We start from the raw sequence: 18172 nt of genomic DNA, 5'->3' as shown, positions 1-18172 counted from the left end.
GGAAAGTTCAAGTGACTTGCCCAAATATCCCATGGCACGTCAGTGGCAGAGCTGGGAGCAGAAACTAGGAGTCCTGCATTGCAGTCCTTTGCGTGAAGATGGAACAGGGGATTCCCTGCACCTTCTAGGACCCTCCACCGCCCCTCCCTGTGGTTTAAAATGGAGTTCCACAGCTTGTGCTTTTTGGTGGGTTCCTTAGCACTTAACCTGGGCTACAGGCAATTTCCTCCGGGGGAGGGCTGGAGGACTGGGCAGCTTCTGCATGTTTACACCCGGGGTCTCAGGGACTCAGGTGGCGCAGACACTTTACCTGTGGCACTGGCATAGACGACCCTCGCTAGAGGCAGTTTGTTCTGAAGGTCCAACACTGCTTTGCCCATTTTAGTGGAGCTGGCATTTTTGGCTTTGTGGCATTCATCAAACACAATCTGCGAGGGAATGGCGGTTAAGGAGAAAGGACGCGCATTCTGCTATGGTCAAATAAAATACCAATGCCAGTAATCACAGGATGGAGAGAGAGAAATACGATCCATCTCCTTCCAGCGGAGCTAAACCACCAGCAAACATGGACCAGCGCTGCCACGGCACGGTCTTTTACTCCATTCTCCCCTGGCTCCGGCTTCCCACCATTGGCCATAAATCTCCACACTCTGTTATTTCCCATGGAACGATGGCCCAGTCCCCACACAGCTGCCAAGGGAGGATGCTGAGAAGGTCTGTTACTGACACATACCCTGGCTCTCTCCCTGCCCACCTGCTGGTCCTCTGACTGGCGGGATTTTCCAGTGAGCCTCAGTAGCACAAACCATAGTGACTCCGCATGGGAACTGTGCGCCCAAATCACTCAGGAGTCCGAAACGCCCGCCCCCCCCATTCCATGCCGCCGCCGTGTTTCCGAGAAGTGAGGGCAATTTTCACATATTTTGCTTTCACCACTGGCTGATGTCAGTGCACTCGGTCACCTTGGGCCACACAATTACAAACATGCTGCTGGTTCGCTAGGATACAACTCCATCAAAGTTCTCCCGGCACCAGTCCAAAATCTGCTTTAACCGTGTCCTGTGCTGCCCGCCTGCCTGGCTTTCACCAATCAGAGCAGAGTAAGTGGCAAAGAGGACTCCTTCGGAGGTAGCTGTGTCGCCATATTTAATCTACGGGGGAGGGAAAAGAAAGAGACGACTTACAGTGCTGTTGGGAGCACATCTTATTCCAACTCAGAACAGATCTGGAGCACTAATGACTTTTCAACGTGACGACGCACAGCAGCAAACACAGCTGCTCTATACAAGCAATTTCCACATCACAGAGCCCAACTGGGCAGAACAGCATGGTTTTCCTCACCAATAACCGTCCTCTTTAACGCTAATATTGGCACAGAGATTCCATGCGGACGGGGACTTTCAATTCCTAAATACACCCCTCGAGTGGCCAGCATGCGGGCACTCCGCGTGCATTTCACCAGCAAGTGGAAACTTTACTTGGACTTCAATTTCTTGGCTGAGTGAAGCCACTTAATTCTTTTTCATCACAGAATGCTTAAACTGTTGTGATTTTAAATATCCTCTGCTCTGCTTTGTTTCCTTTCCTGTTTGACTGAAGAGGAGATGACTGTTTAGCCTACAGCAGGGGTGGGGAACAAACAAACCCCTCACTGACCTCGCCCCAAGTGAGAAGGGGAAAAACAACCCCCAGGCCCCAGCTGAGAAGGGGGGGGGGACACACGACCCATTCACCTCACTCTCCTTCAAGCTCCAGACTCACAGAGGAGCGAGGGGGGAGCGAGGAAGGCGTTGAGGCTCAGGGCTTACCCCCAGGGAGGGCTGGTTTAACTATTCTGGAGGCTCAGGGCCACTAGATTTTGTGGGGGCCCTCTAGGCTCTGGGTTGGAGCCAAAAAGAAGGGGTTCAGTTTATGGAAAGGGATGCTGGGGAGTGGGTGGGATGTTGGTCTGGGCAGGAGGGAGGGTGCAGGAGCAGGCTGGGGGTGCGGGGTCAGGACTTGCACCACCGTGGGGAGTCAATCCTCGAGCTTCAGGGGCTGGCCCGGCCCACGGGCCACAAGTTCCCCATCCCTGAACTACAGCATCACTAGCCGTCATCTGTAACGGGGGCTACGTCTGGACTGCAGAGGGATGCAGATTAGGCACATCGAAATTGCTAATGGATCCGGGATTTAAATAGCCCATGCCTCATTAGCAGAACCATGGCGCTTTTTTCAACACAGAGCGTTGTCGCCACAAAGCGGCAGTCTAGACGCGGAACTGTCGGAAATGAACCCTTTTTCGACAGACCCTGTAAACCTCAGGACCTGTGACAGTGACGCTTCACGGAGACGGTTAGTAAGTGGGCGGGATGGAAATCGGACGCCTGTTCCAACAGCCCGCGCTGCTGCCTGCCCGTCCTACGGGCGCTAAGCTGGTCTGTGCGTCTGTCCTGCTCAGCAAGGTCGGAGAAGGGTGAGCCAGGAAGCAGCTCTAGAAAGCGAGGATTTAGGCCGCTCCGCCTTGGCCTCTGGGTAATAAGGTCTTAACAATACAGCTGCACCGGGTCCAGCATTCGCCAGTGCAAAGCCATGGCTGGAAAAACGCCCCCACTGCACACGCCAGCCGGCCCTGCCACTAGAGGGTGCCCTTGCACTGGGCCACCAAGCACCGGAAGATGCTACGCCCTTACGCTACCACACTGGGACACCTGAAGCACGTAACTCGGGCAGCAGAGCGGAGAGCAAACAGGCATGAAGAGATCCGTGACCAGGCCACCGACTGCCATTCTCTGTACCACAAGCGTGACCAAGGCAGGATCAGGTCAGCCGCTGGCTTTGCTGAGGACCTACCAGCTGCCAGTGGCTGGCTGCCTCCCCGCCCCCAAGAGGCCTTGAATTCTCCTGCCTACCTTGTTTAAAGCATGCACAGGAATGTTCAGGGCGTCGATGTCCTTCAGGTCTCTTTCAGCATCATACTTCAGATCATTGGAGACGCTGAACCTACAAGAAAGCAGGGAGCTGGCTGCCGTGCCGAGGAAAAGGCCCATTGTTCTGCCCACCAAAACTGGGGGTGCGGCGTCACGGCCCCCGCAGCACCACACGGAGCCATGACAGCCGCAGGACCCGCCACTACAACAAGCCAGAGCTGCAACGGGCCTCCGAGACTCGCGAGTGGGCCAGGAGTGGCCCTCAGTGGTGGGCAACCTGCGTCCCATGCAGCCCGTCGGCCCCTCTCGCGCACAGGGCACTGGCGCCCCGCTCTTCTCGCTCCTCCCCCCGGCTCCCAGCACTTCCAGAGCACCACGAAGCCGCTGCTTCGCGGTCCGTTCCCACTTGTCCCCCTCCCTCCCAGAGCTGGAAGAGCTGCGAATCGTGGCGCTCCAAGTGCTGGGAGGGCAGGGGAGGACTCCAGTGCGCGAGAGGGGTGGGCTCCGGGTGGAAGGGCCCTAGTGGCCGTGGGCTAGAGGCGTGAGTGTGCAGCATGCAAGTTCAGGGCCATCTCCTATCAACATCCAAGGGAGCAGGAGGCGGCTCCAGGGTCCTCTCCACGGGCTACGTGATTTGCTTCTCCAGAGTCTTCACTAACAATGATTAATCCTCACGTCACCCCTGCAGCGTCAATGCTTTCGGCAAACAGGCACCGAGGGCTGGAAATGACTTGCCCAAGGCCACACAGCGGGCACGCAGGAATTCCTGGCTCCTGGCCTTCGGCTCTCTGGCCAGGCGCTCACCGTACAGAAGGGAAACTTACCAGAGAGATTTTTTCCGCCCCTTCAGATAGTTTTCAAAGATGATCCCAGCGACTGTCCTGCCTTTTCCAACCCCAGCACCGTCCCCAATGAGGAACCCAGCTCGCTGACCGTTGGGGAGTAAAACTTCATGTTGCTGCAAATTCAAAACCAGAGGTCGGCATTAACCCGAGAGGCACGACCAGAAGGTGACTTGTCTGAGGGCTCCCCGCACCTCACCAACGAACCCTCACAGCTTTGAAACTCAGGCCCCAGGGGTTGGCATCCCCAGGCCCCCTGCTTTACACAGCACCCCCTCAAGGCATTTCGACCCAATGCCTCCACTCAGCTTTCTAGACAAGAAACTCAACTGAATCTCTTATCCCTGGTGCATGTTCAATAGGGAGGCAAAATCCCGGTTCAGCAGTTAACCGGTTCACGGATTAAGTGCAGGACCCTACTGGGAGGCTGCTCCGGCACGGCCACTGCCTGATCCCGACCCCCACCTCCTTGGCCCCGAGGGGGCTGCCACTGCCTGCTCCCGACCCCCACCTCCTTGGCCCCGAGGGGGCTGCCACTGCCTGCTCCCGATCCCCCCCCTCCTTGGCCCCGAGGGGGCGACCACTGCCTGCTCCCGATCCCCCCCCCACCTTGGCCCCGAGGGGGCGGCCACTGCCTGCTCCCGACCCCCCCCCTCCTTGGCCCTGAGGGGGCTGCCACTGCCTGCTCCCGATCCCCCCCCACCTTGGCCCCGAGGGGGCTGCCACTGCCTGCTCCCTGCCCCTGGGTGCGTTCCCGGTGCGCCTCCCGAATGGCTACTCCCACCTCCCCGTGACGCGCCGAGCGAGGGGGCAGGGCGCACCTGGCAGGCATACACGATGGCCTCCAGCTGTAGTGCAGAGAGTAACCCGTTGTCGGCCACGGCGCTGGGAAGGGAAAGGGTGTAGGTGATGTCAGGCGGGGGCACGCTGGAGAGGGTGCTCGTTTCAACCACGCGGTCGGGATGCTGCTTCCCAAGCTTGGCTGGAGGGAGACACAGGAAACGGCCCGGTAACGGAGGTCTGCATTTCGCCCACGGCCCCCAGGCGCGTCAGATCCCCAGTACCCCCCCCCACAGCTGAGCGCCGCGTCCTGCCCCATCGGCCAGCTGAGGCAAAGAGGTTACGTGACCCCCACAGGCACAGCCAGCCAAGAGCAGAGTGAACAGACCACAGAGGCCCTGACTCGGTTTCTTCTAACCACTGGAATTCCTGGGAACCCCCCGTGCCACCAGCCCCTTTATCCAGGGGGGAATGTGGACTGCTCCCCCCCATACAAATCAACAGCCAGAGCTGATGCGAACCCAGGAGACCAGCGAGTGGAAGAGCACAGGGCAGAGGCGGGCGGCCCGCGGGGGCTCTGTGCGTGACCATTAGACATTTTGTCACCGTGTCCCACGCGCAGGGTTGCCAGACTCTGCTGGTTTCCGCCCATGTCGGGTTTTTCCTACCGGGGTTACTAACGTGACAGGCACAGAAAACCAGGGCAGGGCTGATCGCCGCACGCTCCCTCTGCACCTGTCCCAGTGCTGCTCCGGTTCAACCTGTTCCCCCCCTGCACATTCTAGCAACGCAAGTGCAGCCAGCAACACTGTGGGAACCAAGACGGTCTCCCGGGACGGGGCAGTCTGGTGGCCCTGGAGATGGAGGCCACGTGTGCAGCCCACTCACTGGCCTCGGTTGCCCAGCGCTGGCCTACAGGCACATGTAAGCCAGCCTGCAAGTAGGGGCTGCAATGCAACCCTGCTGTCCGCAGCTGCAGGCAACGGGACTGCTGGGCCCAGCAGCAAGGCCACTCGACTCACATTTGGAAGGTACATAATCTGCATAGGTCTCCGCATGTCCCAGTTCCTCCGTCTCTTCCTCTTCCCCTTCATCCTCCTCCTCCGCCTGGGGCTGCGACTGAAACGAAAGCCGCCGGTGACTGACTCCTGCACCCCACGTGGGGCCGTGTGGTTTACGGTTCCCTCAGCCCTCCCAGCTGGGGCCTGACCCGAGACTGCTGACCTGAGCAGCAGGCTGAAGCTTGGGGGAGTGTCGTGATGCCCCCTCCGCCCCGCCCCACGCCGAGCAAGGGGCAGCCCCATCCTCCACTTCCAGGGAGGCTACAGTGAGGGGCAGCAGGGGAGGAGGTGCACACACGAGGGCAGGGGTCCTTCCCCGGCACCGGCACCGTGGCGGCGAGGGTCTCCCGGGCCAGAGCGGGGCCCAGGAGCACGTGCAGTGACAGCAGCATGAGGGGAGCGTGCGCAGGCAGGGATGCTAGGAAGCCAGTAAATCGCCAAGTGGGTAGTCGATGGAATTTCTATCAACTATACGATTAGTCGATAAGGGAGGAAGCCTCCGGAGTCTCCCCGCCCCGGCGGCTGTTCAGTTTAAACATAGTAAGAGCCAGGTGGGTGGCAGCCCGGCTCCTACTACATTCAAACTGCAGAGCCACAGCGGGGCAGCTCCGGACGCGGGGCGCGCCAGGACTCAGCTGGGCTTGCGCCGGGTGCAGCGGCCCCTCTCCACGGGGGCTGGGGCTGATAGAGGCAGCAATGCAGGTCCCCCCCCCCCCCCCCCGGCTCCTGCTTCCCCTCACTTGGTGCCTCTGACACAGAGGCGGGGGGAAAGCAAGTAGCTGATTTGACTTCGCTTGCATCCCTAGTGCCAGGGGAGAGAGGAGGATCCCGCACTAGGAACCCCTCTTTCCTGGCCCCAATTGGGAATCCCTCATCGCTGTACCCTCTGCCTAGCCCCTCCGACCCCCCACCCCCTCATGCCTAGCCCCTCCCCAGAGCCCGCATATTTTTACACTGTTGCCCACAAGGCTGGTGGGGGCAGGACTCGGACCTGTTCTGGGCATCACCCAAAGCCGTACAAACCGGCTGCCTTGGGCAGCAGGGCCACGCCACGTGCCTTTGTTTAAATCCGCCCCTTCCAAACACACACGCCCGCCCCTCAGCTTCCGCTCCGCTCCCTTCCTCGCCCAGCGGCACAGGGCCAGCGGGCTGAGGGGGCCTCTCACAGGTGGCCCAGCAAGGGCATTGCAAGCCAACCTCGGTGAGCAGGACCCAGCTTTGCTGTCACTCGAGCTCCGCGAGGGATCAAGACCAGTTCAGAGCACAGCAGGGTCCCAGCCACTGGGGCTGGCAACACCGCGGCGCCTGTAAGCAGGGCGGCCTTTCCAATGCGGCTTGGAGCGCAGGGTGGCGGAAGGAGATGCTGCTCCCTCAAATCAGCGAGGCGCCAATGAGACACAGTGATGGCTCAGTGGGGGAAGGGCAGAGAATCTGACTGGCCAGTCGTGGCTTTTCCCAGGGAGGCCGCTGGCCAGGTTTGTGTCCCCAGGATCTGGGTACACGCTGGGTGCCTGCCCCTGCCGTCCGATGCTCTTCCTCACCTGATAGCTTATGAGCAGTGGGGTGTTTGGGGGAGCAGCAAGATGGTCTTCCAAACTTTCTAGGCCTGCGAAGGACCTGCTGGGAGAGAACAGCTGGAAGAGAAAACGCAAGGTCTGAGAAAGCAGCTTTCCACCCGTCCATCCAAACCCAGCCGAGACTCGGGAGGTCACATGCTCTGCTCGCCCCGCCAAGCTGCGCGGGACAGTCCCACGCCGGAGAGCTGGCGACGAGGGCAGTTCCCACGGGGAGGAAGACCGTTTCGGGGGACGCAGACGTGGCGTGAATGGGCCTGCAAGATGGCGATCGCTCGCTCTCCCTGCGCCGCAACAGCCACACGCCTGTTAAAAACAGGCCATCTCGACCCCTGCGTTTGCCCTCTCACGCTGAACGCCGTAGCCTCATCTCAGACACCTTCCACTCCTGTTAAACCCTGCCGTGCTCTATGGCTTTAGCCAGCCAGCATCGGAACAGCGTTCTCAAGGGCACGGCGAGGTCTCAGCAGTGGGAAGGGTTCAGACTGATTTGGTTTCCTATCCGTCTTGGAAGCAGCTCTGCAGAGTCCTGCTGTGACCCTCCCAAAGCATTCTGGTTTCAGACCCCCAGTGGTGCTGACGTGCTCTGCATATCCTCTCAGTGGGCTCAGGGCTTGGTTCCGCACTAGGGATATGCACGTGCACATTTACACGATTAACCGTGAGCCTGCATTCACTGGTTAATCCTCACGGTTACATGCATCTTTCTGCGCCACCCCCCCACCCGCCCGCTGCCTCGGTATCAGAGACAGGAGGGTGCGCAGGGAAGCAGCTTTTAAGCCGGCTCCCCATGGTACTGGCTCCTGCAGAGCTGCCTGTCCCTCATGCTGCTGCCTCTGCGTCAGAGGCAGCAGCACAGGGGTTGAAGGGCTGGCGGGAGCCAGGGCTCACCGGCTCCTGCCTGGCCCCGGCGTGTAAACGTGTAAGTTTTGGCAGTTAAATGTTTACAAAAATAAATCCTTTGGAACATCCTTAACCCCAGCCAGGAACCCTGCAAGTCCTCAACCAATGGGCTCGCAGTGCCGCATGGGATAGCTGGCGCGCTCTGGAGGAAAAGTGCTACGGCAGAGCTCAGGCGGAACCGCTTCCAGCCCCGCACCACAGCTAGTAAAGACGGCTCCCGGCCCTTCCACCCGGGAAGCCACAACTGACGAGAATCTTATTCTGGCTCTGTACTCCCCAAACCCTACTGGCATTTCCCGAAAGGAAGAACAAAATCAAGCCAGCGAATCAGGGAGCCCAAAAGTAATCAAGTGCTCCACCGGTCCCACTCCTCCAAATGTACAGCCAGGGACGGGTGCCAGCCCTGTCCAGCCAGACACCCTCCAAAGGCAGAAGTGAAACTGGGAAGGCCAGAGACAAACACTCTAATTATTGACTTAAAAAAAGAGACAAGAGAACCGTCCTCCCTTATGGGAAGCCTGAGTCAGAATTCCCGGAAAGAAGCTGGAAGCGATGTTTGCCGTGCCAGCCCATCTGGAAAGCAGGTGGACTACCCCATCCCCCACACCTAACCCTACAGGAAAATCCTCGGCCACTGGAAAAGACCCAGCGCTCCCCTTTCCACTGGCACGGGAGGGCACAGCAGCCTCAGCTGTCAAGGAAAGAGGATTCTTTATCACCCCACCCGTTCCTTGACTCTCAGGCTCTTCAGCTCAGCTATCCCCAGGGTGCTGGTGCACACATTTCTCACTGGCACCCCTAGAGCTTCGGCTCGGGTGGCAGAGTGTCCTAAAGACAGCGGTGGCTTTCTGGCTGCTTGGGGCATTTCACAGTAACAGGCAGACATTAGGGAACGTACACCAGGGAACAATCCTGAGGGAGCTGATCTAACCAGCCAGTCCTAACTCTGAGCTCCACAATTCCTCTCCTGCTCTGTTCCCATCTACCCACTAGGTCACTCCTAGGTCCCAGGTAGAACACAACGTGTAAAACACCTCTGCCCCACGTACAGGAACAGAGGGAAATGCAGCACAGACACTCACTTGATAAAGCAACTGACAATTGCAGGACTGAATCGTCTTTTATTCAGCCTTTTCCTTCCCTGCCTTACTTGCCCTCTCGTTGGGCCTGTCTTGCTAACACTCCAGTACAAAATGAACTCGTCAGCTGAAAAATTGCCTCCTCTCTGTATAAATGTCTCTACTCTGGATCTGGCTGGCCGGAAGGGTCTCAGTGTTTAAAAAGAGCCTTGAATGATCAACATTCCTAACCTGCATTGACAGGGCAAGAAAACGCCTGCCGTGGGCTTCAAAGGGTTAACCACTGCTTTACTCATTTGCAGTCCCTTTCGAGAGGGACGTGAGAAAAACAATCCACTGGCAATGAGGGATTTTAAATGACATTTCATAATCCCGTTACAAATTGTGCAACTGTGTTTTGCCTGCTGAATTGTCTCAGATGTTGCTGGGCAGCGTTCCTCTCCGCTGTCCCTGTTTCCAAAACGATAAAACAGAACTAACACGTTGTGATAAACGCCTCTTCCTCGAGGAGTTGCAATCTGGGATCTGGAATGGGCAAAGGAGGCTCATCATGGAGTCCGTCTGGTCCCTTCTCAAGAGGGTCATCACCCACAGTCAGAGTGCAGGCTGTATTCACAGCCTACGGGATCAGGGTTGATCAGTGAGTCTGTGACGTGTTTCCCAAATTTTCTTCCTCTCACACTCAGGATGCATCTTCCCCCACTAAAAGGCAACGGACGTAAAACCGGAGAAGGGAAATGCTCCTTCCGTAACCCATCGTTAGCATGTGGAACTCTCTGCCACATGACATCATCAATTGGATCTCTTAGCAAGATTTCAAGGAGGATCAAATATAATGACTCTACAGCTATGTCAATCTGATAAAAGGTAAAAGGTCAAACCCTCATGTTTCAGAGCATAAACTAACCACTAACTGATAAGGGGTAGAAAGGAGGTTCTCCAGAGAAAGCTTATTCTCGAACTGTCTACCAGGCATTTTCTTGCATCTTTCTCTGAAGCATCTGGACTAGCAGGACCAGCAATGGCGTTCCCACTGGCCGAGTGCCTGCTGGAGCATGGGACACAGCAAAGGGGGTACTGGCTGGTACTACCTTGCTAGCCTTCACTTGGAAAACTTCCAAAGTTAACACCGACATTGCGAGCTCTGACGTTAGACAATGACATTTACAAGTGTCCTAACAAAGTTGAATGACTCTTCCCTGTTTCTACAGACCCAGATATTTGATCAATCAAAATGGAATAAAACCACCCTATCAGCACTGATTCGGGACACATCAAGCAGTGTTATTCCAAACATTACACCACTGACAACTCATCTGTATGCGGCAGCTCCCTGACAGCAGAATCAGACTACACAAAAGCAAAACCATCTGCAATCTTACGGACTAGGAATAGGATTACAGTGTGATTCACTTGCCAGCATTTTACAGCAATCACACAAGCAGTGGAAATCTCACATCACACGCTGAATTGTAAGATGAAATCCTCTGCTCGTGGGTTTGGATGCATCACTCTCGTCTTCTGCAACAGAATGAAATCTGTGCTCTGAAAATTCAGACAGAAAAGCTGCACCACTTGACGCGTCTCTCGGGCGATCCGTTTGTGTAACGTACTGCGAGTTACAGCCAGCCATGCAAAAACGAAACAGAAATCCCAGGGCTGCACGTGCTAAATTAACTTGTTCCATCAGGAAACGCTGGGATCAATTAAAAACCCCAAAGACAGAGAGGAAAGGCAATCTGATGTGCACAACAACTCCTCGTTGTCCCCACAAGGAAGTGACTGAGTAATGAAGCTCCAGTGAGCTGCCTGTCCTGGGATGAACCCAATCAGCGAGCAGGAAGGCGATGGGGCAGGAAGGCAGCTTTAGCTGGCAGACAGGAAGGTATTAGTGGCAGCAGCAACAGTGGCTATTGTTCTGTTATGACAAAGGGAATTTGTTTCCCGCCCCTGCGCCATGTTACCACTTCTCTCTTGCATTCTCTGGCTGTTCAGCGTGCCGGCAGCGGGTATTGTATACACGAACAGCTGAAGGCTTTCGCATGTCAAACCCTGAACTTAGCGTGCGCATTTAAGCAACAGACACGGTCATGAGCGACAAAACACACGCAAGAACGGGCCTAGCCAGGCAGCAGTAACTTCAGGGCAGCCCAGCTAGACGCCCACGGTCCCTGCAGATTTCTTTAATTAGAACAGCCCGGGTCTTCCTTCCCCTCAGCCTTCCTGTGCTCCAAGTTCAGACTTGCAGCAGCACTTCCTCTGGGCCGGAAGGGAGGGCTGCTTCACCCCTACTGGATTCCCTAACTCCTCGGGCAGGGCTTTGGCAAGAGAGATGCAGAATCAGGCCTGGAGGCTTTAATTGCTGGGGAGAGGGGGGGCTGTCACTGACCTCTGTTTGGTTCTGTTGCGAGGTGTTTACATCCCATATCGTTGGCACGTGGTTCAGGCTGTCGGCGGGCAGGAATTCCTGAGCATCAGCGATGTCGGAGAGGGAGTCCGCGGGGGAGGAGAAGAGGGAGTTGTTGGAAAGCTCGTCGAGGTACGAAGAGTCCTGAAATGGAAAAAACAAAGCCCTTGGTTACAGGAGACGGCAAGAGAGTGCCTCAAAGGATCCGTCCCGCACCCGCCCACGGGCCGAGTTTAACTGCAGGGTTCCATGGACATCCACGCTCCAGGGGGGCTTCGAAATGAACTGGCCACCCAGGCCAGCGCCTCAGCAGCGGGGTCACAATCGATAACCCCAGCGCCAAATGTGAAATAAGCGATTTCGAAATGAGATTGAAGACAGACGTGCAACTGGCGTAGCGCACACTGCGTACCTCAGTTCGACCTACGGGTGCCGTGCAGATGCACCCCTAGGAGCCTAGTCGGGTTCTTGGTGGGTCCGTGGCTGTATCTGGGGTCACCCAGCACCAGACATTTGGGTTTGTCACGAGGAGTCAAAGTCTCCAGGAGCGAGAGTCGCGCTCCAGGGGAAAGTCCTCGGGTACGTCCAAAAGAGACCCCCTCACCCCTTGACAGAAGCAGGGCCCGGTGTCCTTCACAGGGGCTGCAGAGCACAGGGGCTGAGCTCTGGCGTACAGCAGGGTTCCGGGTGCTAGCTGAGCAATGCAAGGGGCTGCCACCCTGGTCCAAGCACACAGAGCTAAGGGGAGCATGGGGCCAGCTCCTAGAACTGCTCCCAACACAAGTGCCCTTTCCTGTAATACAGCCTAGGGCTTAATCCAGGGGCCGCAGGACAGTCGATGGTGGACTGAAGCTATTCGTCCAGCTGATACTTTTAAATGACCCTCCCGTCTCACTTTCAAATCTCCCACCTCACCCCAATCCCCCAGAGACACCTGCTGAGCCCCTCAGCCTCGCATGCTCCCCAAAAGTGTCCCGTCGCCTCGCTGACAGCCAATGCCATGGGAGCCTGGCGGCATGCACACCAGCTGCGGGGGACCCCCGCCCAAACCTCCCGCCCTGGAGCGGCGATCCCGAGAAGAGCCAGGCTCCGGACCACGCAGCAGTTCATTTATGGAAGCGAAACCCAGGGCAACAATTGCTCTGTCCATTTGGAGGCACTAAAATGCATGGGGGAGAATTCACCCCATGCGCTCGGCTCCAGCTGCGCCAGGTATTTAACAGGCCAGAGCCTCTGCGAGGGAAGAGGATGTGAGGGTTGCACAGAACCTCGCGCTCTCAGTGCCAGGAGCATTGGCCGCGGCCCAAAAAGTAAAACTGCACCGAGTTTACATAGCTCGGGATTTTGCAGAAGTTCCTCCCAGAAGCTAACTGGGCAGCAATTGTGCTTCCCTAGATGTCGACAGGGCACCGAGCATACCTGGGACCTAAGGTCAGACAAGTGAGTGAGTGAGGAGAGATTTTTGCAGCTTTCCAGTCCTGTAATCCATAGTTCACCAGCCGGCTCTGCCTTGTGCTGTCCACGTGGGGAGTAGAACAGCCCCTGCTCACGTGGCCAGTCCTGAGACAGGGCTCAGCTTCCAGCAAGATCAAATTCTTCCACAGCTCCCGAGTGCAAACGCAGAAGAGCCCAACTCAGGCCTGGTCATGTCAGGTGAATCGCTTGGTATGTGATGGTCAGGGAGAAGAGCAGACACCTGCTCCTAGTGTCTTAGAGCTTGGGGCTTGCTTGCACAACAAGGCAGGGTGGGAATCTGCAGCACCCGCTTGCCTGGCAGTTACGTCCTGTGCAGACACTTCCAGGGCACAGAGAAAGTCCCAGAATGCAGCTCAGCACATTGCTCCAAGACCAGTTTGCTAAGCCAAGGGGTTTCAACCTCGGGGCCGTGGCTTGGAAGGGTAAACTGCTGGCAGGCCACGAGATGCTGTTTACCCAAACATCCACAGCTCCGGCCACCCACAGCTCCCAGGGGCTGCGGTTCCCCATTCCATACCAATGGGAGCTATGGCCTGGCCAGCACCATTTCCTGCAGTTCCCAGTGGTCAGGAACGGTGAACCACAGCCACTGGGAGCAGCCTTGCCTGCAGACATGGAGATAAACAGAGCCCCGTGGCCTGCTAGTCACTTTCCCTTACAGACCGCGGCCCGATGTCCGAAAGCCCCGTGAGAAGCTGCACTCCAGGATTTGCACTGACGCGTAGTAGTGTCCACATAGGACTTTACCATGCACCAAGCTGATGTGCTACAGATTGAATTTGCTGCTTAGATGAGCCCGTAGCTGAAGCAAGGAGGTTCATGTTCCCCTGACACAAGGTGACAACAAGATCAACATTAAAACCCTGGTTGGCATCAGGCATTTGCGCAAAGCCGCAGTGCTAGGAGCATCTGTATGTGTGTTCTCAGACGGAGAGCGGGCACGGGGCACACCTCACCTCAGACGAGAACAGGCCAAAAGGACGGAGCTGCAGAGCACTGGATGCAGCTCCTTTGAACAAAGGATCACCAACGTGTTTATTCCAGAGACCCCCTTCAGAGCGACCCCCCCTCCCGACCCACCTTGGCACTTAAGGACCTCTGCCGGTTCCCGGCTGACCACGTGGGAACTGCAGCAGGCCCTCTGGGCACGAGCACGGGGCTAGGAGTCAGGTGATCTCACGTCCTGATCTTGTCTGAGCTGCTTACTCATTGTTTACCCTGGGACAAGTCACTTCTAACCGTCTCCACTTCCTCATCCCTACCTGGGTTCTCCTCCTCCCCTGCCTCCCCGAGGCGTGGCAAGAATTCAGTAGCCGTGCAGCCCTTGGAACACAAGTGTGAGCTGAACACAGGCAGCAAAAACATCAGCTCCCATGCAGTGCCCTCATGCTGCATCAGTCCCCCGCAGCAGCTCCCTGCATTGGAGGGCCCCAGGAAAACTCACTTCTTCCACAACGCCCCCACAAGCCAGGCTAAAAGTAATAAAACTCCCCTTCTAGTCTTCCCAGCACAGAGCCTCTTCCTGACCCACTCAGCCTGGAGCTCTTGGCGTAACAAGTCATGCCAAGCCAATCAGAGAGCTTTCTTTGATAAGATAATGAGCCTTGTGGAGAACGGAGGAGCGGTGGGTCTGGGATACCTAAACTTCAGTGAGGCATTTGACACGGTCAATAAACTAGGGAAATACAACCTAGATGGGGCTGCTATAAGGTGGGTGCACAGCTGGCTGGACAAGCGTTCTCAGCGAGTAGTTGTTAATGGTTCACAATCCTGCTGGAAGGGCATAACAAGTGGGGTTCTGCAGGGGTCTGTTTTGGGACCAGTTCTGTTCAATGTCTTCATCAATGATTTAGATATTGGCAGAGGGAGGATGTTTATTAAGTTTTCAGATGACACCAAGCTGGGAGGTGTAGCAACTGCTTTGGAGGAGAGGGTCATAATTCAAAATGATCTGGACAAACTGGCGAAATGGTCGGCGGTCACTAGGATGAAGTTTAATAAGGACAAATGCAAAGTGCTCCACTTGGGAGGAACAAGCCGTTTCTCTCTCTCAGAATGGGAAGCGACTGTCTAGGAAGGAGTCGTGCATAAGGGATCTAGGGGTCAGAGTGGATCACAAGCTAAATATGAGTCCACAGTATAACGCTATTGCAAAAAAACCAGACATGATTCTGGGATGCACTAACAGGAGTATTGTAAGCAAGACACGAGAAGTCATTCTTCTGCTCTACGCTGCACTGATTAGGCCTCAACTGGAGTACTGTGTCCAGTTCTGGGCACTGCACTTCAAGAAAGATGTGGAGAAACTGGAGAAGGTCCAGAGAAGAGCAATAAGAATGCTTAAAGGTCTAGAAGACATGAGCTATGAGGGAAGACAGAAAGAATTGGGCTCGCTTATAGTTTAGAAAAGAGAAGACAGAGGAGAGATGATCGTGGTTTTCAAGTACCTAAAAGGGTGTTACAAGGAGGAGGGAGACACATTGTTCTCCTTGGCCTCTGAGGACAGGACAAGAAGCAAGGGGCTTAAACTGCAGCAAGGGAGGTTCAGGTTGGACATTAGGAAAAACTTCCCACCTGTCAGGGTGGTGAAACACTGGAATAAATTGCCCAGGGGGGTTGTGGAATCCCTGTCACTGGAGATACTTAAGAGCGGGTTAGACAGACACCCGTCAGGGACGGTTTAGCCACGAGGCCTAGGGACTGGATCTGATGACCTCTCGAGGTCCCTTCCAGCTCTAGCATCCTCTGATTCCTGGGGGCAGGGAGCATTTTGTTTTTGCCTGACAGGGCGCAGAGCAAGGCTCAACCCTTCAGAGGTACATTCGTCTCTTCCACAGGCTTTGGATCAGGCCCATCATGCGCAGGAGCGCAGCCCCTCCTTGGGGCTTGCTCCTACTCTAGAAGTGCAGCAACTTACCAAACAAGAGACATTAGCAAAGGAGACAGAAGTGGAGCGGAAAAGGAGGGCGAGAAGGAAGTGGCCATGAGGGTGCAGGAGAGCGGCAGCTGTGAAGGAGGCTAGCGTAGCCACTGTTCATTGTCCAGAGGGAGCACAGTAACGGCTGGGCGCTCCCCACGCCGCCTGCTGAACGCACCATCCCACGGTCGCACCACACGAGGGAGTTCATTAGGTCTTCCTGAAGCAAATCCCCTTTGCCCAGCCCCCGATCTCTCCCTCTCTTTGCTGTCACTTTGGGCTGAGACGGGGAACAGGAAACGAACCCGGGGTCAGGACTAGTAGTGTTGAAAAGGACCCCATGGCTCACGTTTAAGGCCCTATTCAATTCATGGCCATGAAATGAGTCATGACCCTGGCGATCTGGCCTCCCCCCGTGAAACCTAGTCCTTTGGGTGCTACACGCTGCAGATGTCACAGGGAGGCCAGAGGTCCTGGGCCACCTTTCCTTCTGCGCAGCCTTCAGAGCTGGGTGCCTGGGGAGTGGCAGCTGCTGAGTCTAGGCCTGCAAGCAGCAGCGCAGAAGTAAAGGGGCAATCCTGTACCAGGCCATCCTTCCTTCTGTGCTGCTGCCTGCAGCTCTGCCTTCCGAGCCGGGCTCCTGGCCTGCATCTGCTGCTCCCCGTCTGCCCAGCTCGCAAGGCCACGCCGCTGCCAGCAGCCGCGCAGAAGGGTAGCAGTACGGCAACTCCCAGTACAACAACGGAGTGACATGCCACCTGCCCACACAGGGCCCCTACGTTACACCATGAAATCTCAGATTTAGCTGAAGACATGACAGGTATCATTTAAATCCTCTGACCCTGGAATTGACTAAAATGGACCATGCTCTCGGCAGGGCTCTACGCCTGCTAGGTTCCTGCCCCAGGGTGCTCACAAGGTAATTTGGGAAGATGGAACACACACGTTTGTTTAAATGCGCACAGACTCACACGCGTGTTTTGTGCACCTTCAATACCAACAGCCCTAGGTAATTCAGGGCTGGTCTACCTTATCACTTAAGTTGATGCAACTTATGTCACTTAGGGGTATGAAAACAAACCTGCCCCCCCGCCCCCAGGCAACGTAAGTGACAGCAATGAAGTAGTGTTCACGCCATGCCGTGTCAGCAGGGGACCCGCTCCCGCTAACAGTCTCTGCCTGTCGCAGAGATGGATCACTCTCCCATTGGCAGAGCGTGTTTTCGTGAGATGGGCCGCCGCTGCACCCACCTAGGGTGGCAGTGCACACTTGCCCTCGGCCAGCGGCTTGTGAACAGCACCGAAGGAGAGTCAGTGTGTGAACACCGTCAAGTGCCCCCTTCTGTAATGTGGTTGTTCTACTTGTGAAACACTGGCAGCCCCTGCGAACGGGCTCTCACCCAGCAGCCAGGCAGAATTTAATCTGCGCTGGCTACAGTACGAAAGGTAACACACTGGAAAAGCAGCAGAGGCACTCATCCTTCTGATAGTGAAATGATCTAAGGCCTGAGAATGGCTGGCTGGACGGACACCATGTTCTGGAGAGATCCACTCCTGTTCATCCTCCAGAGCTTGTTTTATTCTGCTCAACACTGACTAATAGTCAGCACCTCCCATCAGAGTAGATCAAAGCTTTTCCCGGGGATAGTTATTTTCCTTTTTACAGAGAGAGAAACTGAAGCCAACTGAATTCTTAGGGCATATCTAATGCAGGGAAGGTGTGCTGGAATAAGATAGGCTGTGAACTGAAAGCACTACACCCGGGCAGATCATTTTATTCTGGAATGGAAGCGTCTTTTTCTGGTTTAGTTTAATCCACTTTCACAACCTGGACTGCAAATGCTGGATGAGCGAGTTATGAGTGGGCCGCTCGGCAGGAAGTTATGAGGGAGAGGGGCAGGGCTGCATGGCCCAGATCTCTACGCTGTGGCTTTACAAACTCATCTGGGCAAACACAGAGAATGTCTGTCTCAATCTCATTTCTGAACCCACAGTCCTTCTAGCAAAATTTTCCCCAGTTTTTCCTATAGCAATGACAGGAGGATGGAAATGAAAATAAAAGCATTTACAGCTTTCCTGGTGAAAATCAAGCTCAGAACTGACAGTTCTGCAAGTTATACAAGAAGCGGGAGTTTAGAAGCGTGTATTATACAAAGGCCAGTCAAAGGACAATGCCTTTATAGCAAGCTGGCCATTTAATAGAGTTTCACAAGTAGCGTACAGTA

General features: G+C 55.8%; 1 protein-coding gene across 5 annotated transcripts in view; it reads right to left on the bottom strand.

The window, feature by feature from the left end:
• Nucleotides 1-18172, bottom strand: part of SBNO2 (strawberry notch homolog 2) — a 119685-nt gene that overhangs the window by 19224 nt on the left and 82289 nt on the right. For all 5 annotated transcript variants that reach the window (XM_075902659.2, XM_075902658.2, XM_075902660.2 and 2 more), the window contains 8 exons: nt 11538-11699; nt 7134-7226; nt 5554-5650; nt 4573-4733; nt 3734-3867; nt 2892-2982; nt 1008-1151; nt 311-428 (listed from right to left, as the gene is read on the bottom strand). In XM_075902659.2, the coding sequence (XP_075758774.1) occupies nt 311-428; nt 1008-1151; nt 2892-2982; nt 3734-3867; nt 4573-4733; nt 5554-5650; nt 7134-7226; nt 11538-11699 (1000 nt within the window). The remainder of the gene's footprint in view (nt 1-310; nt 429-1007; nt 1152-2891; nt 2983-3733; nt 3868-4572; nt 4734-5553; nt 5651-7133; nt 7227-11537; nt 11700-18172) is intronic.

This window comes from Pelodiscus sinensis, chromosome 32 (assembly GCF_052426305.1).
Source record: "Pelodiscus sinensis isolate ZL-2025 chromosome 32, ASM5242630v1, whole genome shotgun sequence".
NCBI lineage: Eukaryota > Metazoa > Chordata > Testudines > Trionychidae > Pelodiscus > Pelodiscus sinensis.
Note: the sequence above shows the minus strand (reverse complement) of the source record. Positions and strands in the feature narration are given on the sequence as shown.